The sequence below is a fragment of the Periophthalmus magnuspinnatus genome, chromosome 24 (assembly GCF_009829125.3).
Source record: "Periophthalmus magnuspinnatus isolate fPerMag1 chromosome 24, fPerMag1.2.pri, whole genome shotgun sequence".
Taxonomy (NCBI): Eukaryota; Metazoa; Chordata; class Actinopteri; order Gobiiformes; family Gobiidae; genus Periophthalmus; species Periophthalmus magnuspinnatus.
This window is the reverse complement of record NC_047149.1, coordinates 23,681,455-23,694,065: the sequence shown is the minus strand read 5'-3', so window position 1 is coordinate 23,694,065 and position 12,611 is coordinate 23,681,455. Positions and strand designations below refer to the sequence as shown.

The 12,611-nt window shown below is 40.9% G+C and overlaps 1 protein-coding gene across 1 annotated transcript in view; it reads left to right on the top strand.

The window, feature by feature from the left end:
• Positions 1-12,611, top strand: part of LOC117392565 (kelch-like protein 29) — a 566,396-nt gene that overhangs the window by 333,117 nt on the left and 220,668 nt on the right. Inside the window, exon 6 of the mRNA XM_055232188.1 lies at positions 9,251-9,447. Coding sequence (XP_055088163.1) covers positions 9,251-9,447 — 197 coding nt within the window. The remainder of the gene's footprint in view (positions 1-9,250; positions 9,448-12,611) is intronic.

The following is a 12,611-nucleotide window of genomic DNA, read 5'->3' as shown; positions in this document are numbered from 1 at the left end:
GTTTAAAGCTACATTGTGTAACTTTTCTGCATAACTACATGAAACTACAAAGTTAAAGCCATACTTCGGAACATTCCCCACGGAGACAGAGCCATACTCAGCCCGCTCAGAGTCGATTTAAATAAAGTAAGTGGGTAGTTGTTGTGTTAATTGTTCACAAATCGGTCGTTTTAAGATGTCTAAAGCCACAGTGTGTAACTTTTCTGCTTGACTCCATGGAAATGCAAAGTTAAAGCCATACTTCTGAACATTCCCCATGGCGATAGATCAGTTTTATGCCATAATCAGCCCGATCAGAGTCGATTTAAATGCAGTAAATGGGTAGTTGTTGTGATAATTGTTCGCTTTTAACATACGTAAAGCTACAGTGTGTAACTTTCCTGCATGATTCCATGGAAATACAAAGTTAAAGCCAGACTTCAGAACATTCCCCATGGAGACAGAGCTATACTCAGCCCGCTCAGAGTCGAATTAAATACAGTAATAGGGTAGTTCATTCATAAATAGTTCATTTTTAAGATATTTAAAGCTACAGTGTGTAACTTTCTGGAGGTAACTCGTCGCCTGTGTGATTCCATGAAAGTTAAAGCCATATTTCGGAACATTCCCCATGGAGATGGATCCGTTTTATGCTGCGCTCACCCTGAGTCAATTTAAATGAAGTAAGTGCGTCGTTGTTGCTTTAATTGTTCACAAATTGTTCGTTTTAAGATATTTAAAGCTACAGTGTGTAAACTTTGCTGCATGACTCCATGGAAATACAAAGTTAAAGCCATACTTTGGAACTTTCCCCATGGCGATAGATGAGTTTTATGCCATGTTGTGGAAGATTACGGCTAAAGGAAAAACTATTCCATGGAAACAAGCAGGATGAGGCTCCTCTAGGTCAAATAAGAGTCAGGTTTGTGGAGATGCAAGCCCGCTCAGAGTAAGGAAGCTATTTTTCATTAGAATAAACAAAACTAAATAGATTTTCTTTTGGTCTATTTTTTGGCTAAAAGTTACATAGAGTGACTTTAAGCTGTATAAAACTAAGATGTAAGATAATATTAATTTACATTTTATTGAACATTTTAAGATACGTTTTTTCCAGACAGTTAAAACCTGTAAACGTCGGCCATATTGGAGTGGTACAGCTGTAAACTTCGGCCATATTGGAGTGGTACAGCGGTAAACGTCGGCCATATTGGAGTGGTACAGCAGATCCCCAGTGCATGACGTCGTACTAAACACAACCTCATCCAAACCAAACCATTGCGCGCACACTTCTTATTTCAGTAGAACGCATTTTTCAGATCTGTCAGTATTTCACAACGCCGTTTGCGATTCGTGTGTGATTTTTATATTTAAGCCGTAACGTCTCGCAGATGCTCTGTAAAGCGTCCGTCCTCGCTGCCGCAGTTAGAAACAGGTTTATTTGTGCCACAGACAAAGCGTTAGAAAACTCATTATACCTGTGTTTGGATTAGGCCACATGACAAGGACATCAGGAGGGAGCTCGGGGCGTTTCACCAAACACAAACACACCCGCTTCTATTCACGAGTCTGGAGACGGGAAACGAAACAGCTCAACCGACATAAAACGTTTCAAAAATCAACGGAAAAACAGCAGCCGAAATTCTTGACCGTTCAAAACTGCGACGCTTGACTTAGGCTTTATTTTGAGTTCGTTTTCATGGTGGGGGGGTCCGCTACCTGCTAGTCTCGTCCATTTTCTTCCACTTAACGAAGGCGGGATCGTGAGGGCAGAACTCCCAGACTTCCTCCACCCCAGACGCTTCCTCCAGCTGCGTGTCTTCATTTAGATATTCTCGTTTTGCCGTTAATATTCCGCACTATGACTAGTTTTGTATCATTAAAATACATTTAAATATATGTATGTTTACTGTGAAAAGGCTCGCCTCTCCATAGATCTGACCTGTCCGACCGGTATCTTGTCCTCGTGGTGTTTTCAGCTCGTCTCCACTGGGATTTATAAGTTTAATACCGCATTGTGCAACATTTTAGGCAAAGCAATAACACAAAACCCGTGGAAACTGTGCAAGCACCTGGTGGACCGTCTGAAAAGTTACACAGTGCGTCTTTAAAGCACCTGGGTTACACTGTTTTCTGATCCATTTCCTCGTCGCAAACGGACCCGGAGTTGTGTTTTGTTTCATTTGAAGATGTTTAAACGCACAAATCCTGCGTTTTTCGGCTGAGTTCTTCTCTCAAACCGAAAACACTCCGTTCCACCTTGTGATGTCATCATGTGGTGATGCAGGAAGTGCTCCGCTGTGTTTTTAAACTCCACACACCTTCACTAGAATCATTTAGCATCATTTGGGATCATGTCAGCCGTGGAATCGACCATCTCTACGAAACTATAGGTCAAAACGTAGCTGTTAACTTGAAAACTACCACTTCATGACATCACAAGGTGGAACAGAGCGTTTTGAGCTTTGGAGATATGGACAGACTAATAAAGTGTTACTCAAACATGTGTGAATGAAACAAAACACAACTCCAGGTCTATTTTTGAGGATTTAACAGCATTAGAACATGATTTAAACCTCACAAGAGTCAATTTTATGTAATATAGGACGTTTAAAAGCTGCACCATGTCACTTTTTGGAGCAAGCCCACCACCTTCTAGTCTCCATGGCGATATTGTTGGATCGCCTGGAATGATACGGTGAGAGACGTGTTGAGAAATTGATAACACCTTAAAATATATGTGGATATATGCAACTGAGAAGATAAAATTTTTTTTTTTAGCGACTTAAAACGTGAAAAACAACAAGAAAACACTCTGTTCCACCTTGTGATGTCATCATGTGGTAATACAGGAAGTGCCCCTCTGTGTTTTTAAACTGCACACACCTTCACTAGAATCATTTGGGTCATTTCAGCCCCTGGAATTGTCGATCTCTACGAAACTATCGGTCAAAACGTAGCTGTTAACTACCACTTCATGACATCACAAGGTGGAACAGAGCGTTTTGAGGTTTGGAGATGTGGACAGACTGATAATAAAAAGTTACTCAAACACGTATGAATGAAACAAAACACAACTCCAGTTCTGTTTTTGATGCGATAACAACATTATAACATGACTTAAACCTCACTAAAGTCAGTTTTGTGTAATTTAGCACCTTTAATGTTCAAACTTCTTTAAAATGACGTCCTTTGAGAAACAGAGGTGAAATTGAAAATTACATTGCTGCAGAACTTTGCCCTCGATACTCATAAGGACTTTAAATAATCTACATCTTAACACTTTAAATATTCTGCGCACAAGGTAACCCATTTACATAACCGCATTGACCTTAATTTAACGAAACGGCTAAAAACTAACTGCCCTAACTCCACAAAATGTACTTTCCCGCTCATTTTTTCGAGCTTTTTTCTGCCAGAGATGAAATAGTGAGGCCCCGATAGCGAGCGGCGTGCACCTGAAACACTCTAAACAATGATGAAGCTAACGCATTAGCTTTGTTTGTTTGTGTGATTCTGATTTATGCCTGGACAAGCCATGTAAATACGAGCCAATTTTAGACGCGGCGTTTGCTTTTGAAGGAGCTTCGATCTTTCAGGATAAATGATGTTTCAGAATCTAAAACAGGCTCTTTGTGGGAGAGTGGATGGAGCATTTACCCCTGAACTAGGCCACGTATAACACTCTGATTTATGTCTGGATCACAAGTACGAGGGTTTGCTTGTGCAGCGATTTAAGTACATGCAAAATACATGTTGTGCGAAGTATTTTTACCTTTTAATTTCAGTATATAAAGTAAAAAAACAAAAGAAATTAACATTGTCAAAGCAGCATCATCAGGATTTCATGTGTTTGTATTAAAATAATGGCAAAATAATACAGTTTTGGTCTGTTTCCAAGCAATAATCGGCTCCAGTCAAACGAAGCTAATCGAGGCTAGCAGTTATAGCGGCTAATTTGGAGCCGAGTTACATATTTGGAATTCTGACTGCGAGTATCATAGCAACCAAAGAGCCAATCCGGAGAAAAGCTGCTGAATTTAACGCCCCTTCCCGCCCGTGATCACCGGTTTAGTACAGAGTGGGAGCTTAGCAACGCTGTCAATCAAACCTGTTGCTAACGCTACCGGGAGCGACCTCAGGGAAAGAAGGCGCCTGATTTGTCTGTTATTAATGTTCATATCTTGATTTACGGACATAATAGTGAAATAAAAACACCTGGATCATGTAGAGCGAGTTAAAACGAACATTTAAGAGCAAAATGACGAGTCTGACAGCAGCAGGTACAGAGAGAGGACACAGTTTTTCAATAGAAAGTGAATTGGAGCTGGAAGTGCGCTGATGATCACTTCCTATTTTTAATCGTGGCGGCTAGCATAGCAGGTTAGCTATGTCAGAATTCCTTTTACCATTTTGATTTGTATATTAAAGCTTTACATCTGCTGCTAATAGGGATTTTACAGACAGTATCTTCTTAAAGCACCGTATAAATATTTTTTTTTTACTTTAAATAATTCAATTTTTGTTCAAAGTAGGGCTGAGCAATATTGCAAAAAATAAATAAATAAAAATAAATAAATGAATAAATATAAATACAAATAAATATTATTTTCCCTATTTTGACCAAGCATAATTTTAATTTAGATTTTTTTTTTTTTTTGCTTTTAAAAACACATAAAATACAGCTGTCAATATTAATTTCACAAACAGAAACGAGCCACACTTTTAATCAATGCTGTTTAACATAAAGACAATCTGAACTTTGGCCGTAGCCGTCTCCATGGAGCTCAACAGCCCCGCCCACTTCCAAGTCCGCTCAGACTGTAGACTTTTCGAAAAATTCAAACGTTAAGAGTTTAGCTACGTGCTAATCAGTATCATTATGCGGTTGGTTTAAGTTCAAAAAGCAGATTTAAAACACGAAATTTAATGAAATGATTTACACGTCCTACAGTATATTACGCAAAATTGACTCTTATGAGCTTTAAGTCATGTTATAACGCTGTTTACTCATGAAAAACGCACCTGGAGTTGTGTTTTGTTTAATTCACACATGTTTGAGTAACACTTTATTATCTCCAAACGCTCTGTTCCACCTTGTGATGTCATCAAGTGGTAGTTTTCAAGTTGAACAGCTTCATTTACCTTTAGTTCAGGAGAGATCGGCAATTCAACGGCTTAAATTATCCAAATGATTCTAGTGAAGGTGTGTGGAGTTTAAAAACACAGCGGAGCACTTCCTGTATCACCACATGATGACATCACAAGGTGGAACAGAGCGTTTTCTGTTTTCCGAGACGAGAACATAGCCTAAATATTCCGGGTTTGTGCGTTTAAACACGTGCGAATGAAACGAAACTCAACACAACTCCCAAGTATCAGTTCGAGTCTCGGAAACGACATCGGAAAATACATCAGAAAAACGGCGTAATTTAACAGTTTATGAAGTTTCAGAAACAGATTTGAAATAAAATTCTAGATGTTGTGGTCATTAGTTCGCCCTGCGCTTCCCAACTTTTAATATACACATCGAGTCTATGGGAAAAAATGAACGGAAAACCGAGCTGTTCACTGTCAATTTGAAATCATACGACCTCAGTTGAGTTAAAATCGTATTAACTGCAGTAAACATGAGAAAAATTCCAGCTTTTGCGCTATAATCTTTGGAAAAAAAACCCCGTCCGTAAACACGTATCTGGCCAAAGTGCTGTGTGAGTGTGACTGTCTGCTCCCCTCCTTCCATCTCCTCTTTTCATCTCTTTCGCCGCCACGTTTGGACCCATCATTTTTAAAAACTCGTGGCTTAAGTGCTGCATTTTTCACAAACAGATTGCACAGCTTTGACGTGTCCATCTCTCTTCCACTCTCCTCTATCTCTCCGGGCTTGTGTCTTCCATCCTCTTCCATCCGTTCACCATAAATCCCACCTCTTTTTAGACGACTCTCAGGGATGTAATCATTTCCATACGAGGTGTTATAGGCAGAACGAAACAAAATGGCCACTTGTTATCGCACTAATTAAACCGGTTTCCGAGCATGCTTCTTCCTTTATTTCTCTTTTTCTTGCTATCATCGCTACAACTCGAGACTACACTTCCCATCAGCCCCTCTTACGTACGACCTGCCCCCCTCCAAAGCAAGGCATTATGGGGCGTTATGTAACATTATGTGGCTTTTTGCTTTGCAGGAAGAAAGTGAGTTTAACTACTTTGGTTTTTACAGCCATCCAGAGATATATCATTGTCAATATCAATTTTACTTTCAAATTTGATTTTTTTTTTCCCAATTTTTTTTGTTTTTTGTGATGTCTTTCTACCCTGTCACATCCTTAGGGCGCTATTTTTTTTTTTTTTTTTATACAACTAATGTCTTAAGTTCATACACTACAGGAGTATTGCGGCTTGGACAATGGTTCTTTTCTAACGTGGGCAGTACTGTGCGGAAGTTTTAGTAGACGAACTCTTAAAGACGCATCGTGGAACTTTTCTGGCGGAGGATCGGCCGCCGTCTGCTCGTTTCCATGGGGATTTTAGATCGTTGACTGGTACGGCGTTCAGCTAAATCGCCGTGAAAACGAGCAGATGGCGCGAAAACGACAAGTTACAGGTTAGATCCAAGGTGTTTTTTTTTAGCATAATGAATAAATACGAGATGGATACGCTTAAAGCATCACTGTGGAACATTCCAAGCAAACCAAACAAGCCAGAAAAGTTGCATAGCGCGCCTTCGAAATACCGTATTTTCCGGATTATAAATCGCACGTTTTATCATTTCATAGTTTGACCGGGGGTGCGACTTATACTCAGGTGCGACTTATATGTGAAGTATATGTTTTTTCCTTCATTATTATGCATTACTTTTTAGCTGGTGTGACTTATACTCCAGTGCGACTTATACTCCGGAAAATACGGTAACAAAAAAACCAAAAAATAACCCAAGATTTGTGCAAAAACGGTTCGCTATCAGCTGGTTAGCATTTAGCCTCGTAATCCTCGCTTACAAAAACAAAGAAAACAAATCAAATATAAGTAATTGTCAGTTGTGAAGTACTTACTAAGACTTTTACACAGTACTGGAGTTTTGGGAGCGGGCTGGTTACACGGGTACGGTTCTTTTATCCAAATTAGCAAAGTTACATTTCATGGAACTACCTAAACTTCTATCTTCAGAAGGATGGCTGCTGGCTGCCCGTGGACCGACATCACCACACCTGTCTCCTTTCTCCTTTTTATAATCTTTATTTTTTTTCCCCCATCTATGTTCACTAACCCCCGCTGCACTACCTCCCACACAGACAGAGGGCGCCGTTTACTTTTCGCTCATTACCCCCCCCTCCCTTCCCATCGTGAGTGGCAGATTACAACCAGCCCCATTTATCTCAATATAGGGGTACTTTTCATATCCGTCGACATCAATCGCCGCGGGGAGAGTAGCCGTTTAGCGGATTATTGTTTCGCACGGGGCATTAAACAAGGGTGGCGCTTCTCCCGCGGGTGCCGGTAGAGCGAGCGGGTGGGCGGGGTGGTGGGGGGGGGGGGAGCATAGCGTGTAATATTCCGGCTATTCGATCTCGGGTGATGTCACGGCCCGACTTGCAAAAGCCCTCTGCACTCAAGGCGTATCATGTTCTATTTAATTTGCTCATCCAAGTGCTCCCAGCTAAAGGGGGGAAAAAAAAAAAAAAAAATTCCCAAGCTAGCGAGTCAAGCTAGTCCGTGTGATATTCTACACTCGCACAGCAGTAAAGTCGACTCACGGAAGCATCCCACCCTCCGCCCTGTCGTGTATCTGTCCATGTGTTCTTCTCATGTATGCATAGCCCCCATTTCAATCTATGCATACATGATCTCTTGTGACGGCATGCGACTTAAAGCAATAACGGTTTATTTTTTTTGGCCTAATCTTGTCTGTTACGTTGTTTGTTACAGATGCTGCGGTTAGTTTGTTTCTCGGCTAGACCAGCGGTTCTCAGATTCTCACCGTTTTGACAAGTAGAAATATCTTTGAGACGAGGATTATGTCAGTTTATAAAGACAAAGGTTAAACTGGTGTCGAAAGTCACAGTTTAGATCTCGGGTTTTGGGTTGAACCGGGATCAAATCAGGACTAGACCGACAAAGACTCGGGACTAAACGGTGATAGTTTTGATTGGATCAAATTGATATCCAGGCTAAAGTTTATTTAAATCAAAATTAGAGACTAGAATAATGCTATTTAATATCAACTATAGAGTGAAACGGGACTAAAACAGGACTAAAACAGGACTAAAACAGGACTAAACCAGGACTAAACCAGAACTAAACCAGGACTAAAACAGGATTTGGACTAGAATTTGAATCAGGACTTAAACCGAGGCTAAACTGGGACTAAACCAGGACTAAACCAAGAATAAACCAGGACTAAACCAGGACTGAACTAGGACTGAACTAGGACTGAACTAGGACTAAACTAGAAGTAAACTAGGACTTAAACCGGACTAAGCCAGGACTAAAACAGGACTTGAATCAGGACTTGAATCAGGACTTAAACCAGGCCAAAACCAGGCCAAAACCAGGCCAAAACCAGGCCAAAACCAGGACTAAACCAGGACTAAACCAGGACTAAACCAGGACTAAAAATAGGATTTGCACTAGAACTTGAATCAGGACCTGAATCAGGACTTAATCCAGGCCAAAACCAGGACTAAACCAGGACTAAACCAGGACTAAACCAGGACTAAAACCGGGACTAAACCAGGACTAAACCAGGACTAAAACCAGGACTAAACTGGGACTATACCAGGAATAAACCAGGGCTAAACCAGGACTTGAATCAGGACTTAAACCAGGCTAAAACCACATGTAAAACTAGGACTTGAATCAGGACTTAAACTAGGACTAAACCAGGACTTAACTAGGACTAAACTATAAATAAACTAGGACTAACTCGGGCCTCAAACTAAACCACAACTTCACCATATCTACACCAAAACTATGCAAATCTGCAGTATTTAAATTAGTACTGAAGACTGCATAGGATTAACTGTGAAGTAATAAAAGTATACACACGTACCTCGTTGTACTCGCTCCGTCCTCTGAGAACCCCTGTGCTAACCTCACTGTAAAACGCAGTCTGTCAATTTCCTTTGTTTTAATACCTCGTAACATTATCTTTATTTCCCCACTATTCTCCCCAGGTGTGTCATAGCCATTTTGTCTTTAGCGTATGTCCTGCCTATTTGAATGTCCACTTCCTGACATGTGACCTCTGTGTGCTGTCCTGATTGGTCGGTCAGGTCGTCAGGGGAGACGCGGAGAGGGGACACGCTGGAGCTGAACATGAGTAACATCACGGCGGAGGTGTTGGAGCAGTTGTTGGAGTTCGTGTACACCGGGTCCCTCGTCATCGATTCTGCCAACGCCAAAACTCTACTGGAGGCCGCCAACAAGTTTCAGTTCAACACCTTCTGCAAAGTCTGCGTCTCGTTTCTAGGTACGGAAAGAATTTTTTATTTAATTTTTTTAATCCAGAGCATAAACAAATGTGTGATCAATAGTTTGTTGAACTGTAAGTAGAGAAAGATTTATTTACAGTGTGGGTTCAAGCAAAAGAGCCATGAAATGCAACGGTATAAACAAGGACTAAGACAGGACCAAACCAGGACTAAACCAAGACTAAAACGGGACTAAACTCGGATTAAACCAGGATTTAACCAAGAGTAAACCAGGATTACGACTGGGGTTAAAATGGGATTTGAACTGTGACTAAAACAGGACTAAGACGGGGCTAAACCAGGACTTAACCAAGACTGAAACAGGACTTAAACACAGATTTAAACCAGGATTTAAAAAAGTCTAAATTAGGATTTAAACCATCACTAAAGCAAGACTAAGCCAGGACTGAACCAAGACTTAAACCAGAACTAAACCAGGACTTAAAACAGGATTTAAACCAGGACTAAACCAGAACTTAAACCAGGTATAAACCAGGACTAAACCAGGACTAAACCAGGACTTAAACCAGGACTTAAACCAGGACTAAACCAGGACTAAATCAGGATTTAAACCAGGACTAAACCCAGACTTGAACCAGGACCTAAACTGGGTCCAAACTGGGTCTAAACCAGCGCTAAACCAGATCCAAACCAGGACCAAACCAGATTTAAACCAGACCTAAACCAGGTCTAAACCAGGTCTAAACCAGGTCTAAACCAGGTCTAAACCAGGTCTAAACCAAAACTTAAACCAGGACTAAACCAGAACTAAACCAGGTCTAAATCAGATCTAAATCAGATCTAAACCAGGACTAAACCAGGACTAAACCAGGACTAAACCAGGACTAAACCAGGACTAAACCAGGACTAAACCAGGACTAAACCAGGACTAAACCAGGTCTACACCAGGTCTACACCAGGACTAAATCAGATTTAAACCAGGTCTAAACCAGGACTAAACCAGGTCTAAACCAGGTCTACACCAGGTCTACACCAGGTCTAAACCAGGTCTAAACCAGGTCCAAACAAAATACACTGAGCTTTGCAGATTACATTAAACAGTCCAACAGTAAAACCGTGTGCTGCCGCTCGAACACTGGGAGAAATAACCAGAATATCACTCAGTGTAACTTTATTTGTCTCCTTGATTCAATCGATGATCTGATTAAGAGTCTGCTCATAACAGCTGTCCCCAACCCGGCAACACAGAGCCAGTTTGGAACGCTTTCAAATACTGGAACATTCAAAGAGTAAAGAGTAATGAACACCACCCCAGGTCCTTGTAGTGGTGAATACTTTAACCAAACCGTGGACTTACCGACATCTGTTCAATAAAAGATTAGGTTTATAATCTGAATTTCACCAGTTTACCAAGTTAAGACTAATTTCACTTCTTATTTCACTATATTTTTCACACATATCAGATTCAGAGCTGTGTGGCTGCGTTATCAATCAAAAACGTGATTATATTTCCCTGCTGTGCCAACTCACGTCTTGTTATCTTGGCCTGCGTCATCAGAGGTATAATACTCCCTACAACAACAACAATAGCTAGGCTAGGGTAGACTATGTTTAATTCAAGTTTATTTATATATTGCACATTGAAAACAACCTCAGATGATTAAAGTGCTTCATATAAAAGTAAAAAAAAACAATACTTAGAAAACACAGAGACAGCGTGTTTAGCTAGTGTTAAATGCCAGGGAGAAGAGGTGAGTTTTCAGCACGATTACGATGCCTTGGAGGATAATTTGGATCTCCCGAGCTACACTAAATGATTAAATGTGACGCGTTTTCTTTGTTATAATAAAACGTCCGTAGCGTTCGTGGACATTTTAGTATGAAATCATCAAAAGTCTCGAGGTACACGACTATAAAACCTTTGGGAACCACCGTGTTAGATAAACGTTAGCGTGTGTTATGTCACTTCTTTTGTCACTTTTTACAGTCCGGTAAACGTGCCTTAAGTCCAGTCAAACGTGATCGTCCAATCAGATCCATTTCTCTCAGTGAAATGGAGTTCATTGGTCACTTACGATTTTGCAAATAATTAAAATTTCGTTTGGCTTTAGTCAAATGAAGCTCATCGAGGCTAGCAGTTATAGCGGTAAATTTGGACCACAGGTATCATAGCAACCAAAGAGCCAATCCGGAGCGAGGCTGTTGAAGGTAACGCCCCTTCCCGCCCGCACCGCTGGTTTAGCAAAGAGCAGACCACGGGGAAAGAAGTTGCCTTATTTGTCTGTTATTAATGTTCATATCTTGATTTACAGACACAACAGCAAAATAAAAATACCAAGATCATGTAGAGCGGGTTAATACGAACATTTAAAGATCAAAATAATGAGTCTGGCAGCAGCAGGTACAGAGAGAGGAGCCAGTTTTCCAGTGTACAATGGTCCCTCGTTTATCGCGGGGGTCACGTTCTAAAAATAACCCACAATAGATGAAATCCGTGAAGTATCAGCTTTATTTTTTACGATTATTCTCTATGTTTTTGTCTGTAAAACCCCTCACCACACACTTTATACACTTTTCTCACACAGGCGTTAACATTTTCTCACATTTCTCTCGTTTAAACTCTCTCAAAGTTCAAACCTTCGTAGGCGTCTTTGTCGGTGCAGAACGTTTCATCGACATTGTGGGTTTTGTCGGGGAGAAAACAAATTGCAAACGTACAGCACTTCAGAGTCACACTGCGATCCAACGTTTATGTAAATTTGTCTGAACACATTCTGTACTGGACAGGAGACACGGCACGGAGGAGACTGATGGACAATGGTCTACTGTCCAACAGCCAATCAGGACGCACAACACAATGATCTACAGTCCAACAGCCAATCAGGACGCAGAACTCAATGCATGTTCATACACTGTAAAAAAAAAAAAAAAAAAATCTGCGAAACAGCAAGACCACGATATAGCGAGGGACAACCTTAAAGTGAATCGGAGCCACAGTTGATGGAGCCAGAAGCACACCCACGCTCACTTTCTGCTCGGAGCGTGGTAGCTAGCAGGTTAGCTATGTCCATTTACATATACAGTCTACACTAGTGACCAGACTCACATCTTCGTAAAACAGGGGTCTCAAACTCAAATTATCTGGGGGCCGCAAGAGGCAGAGTCTGGGTGAAGCTGGGCCGCATCAGATATTCCACAAAAA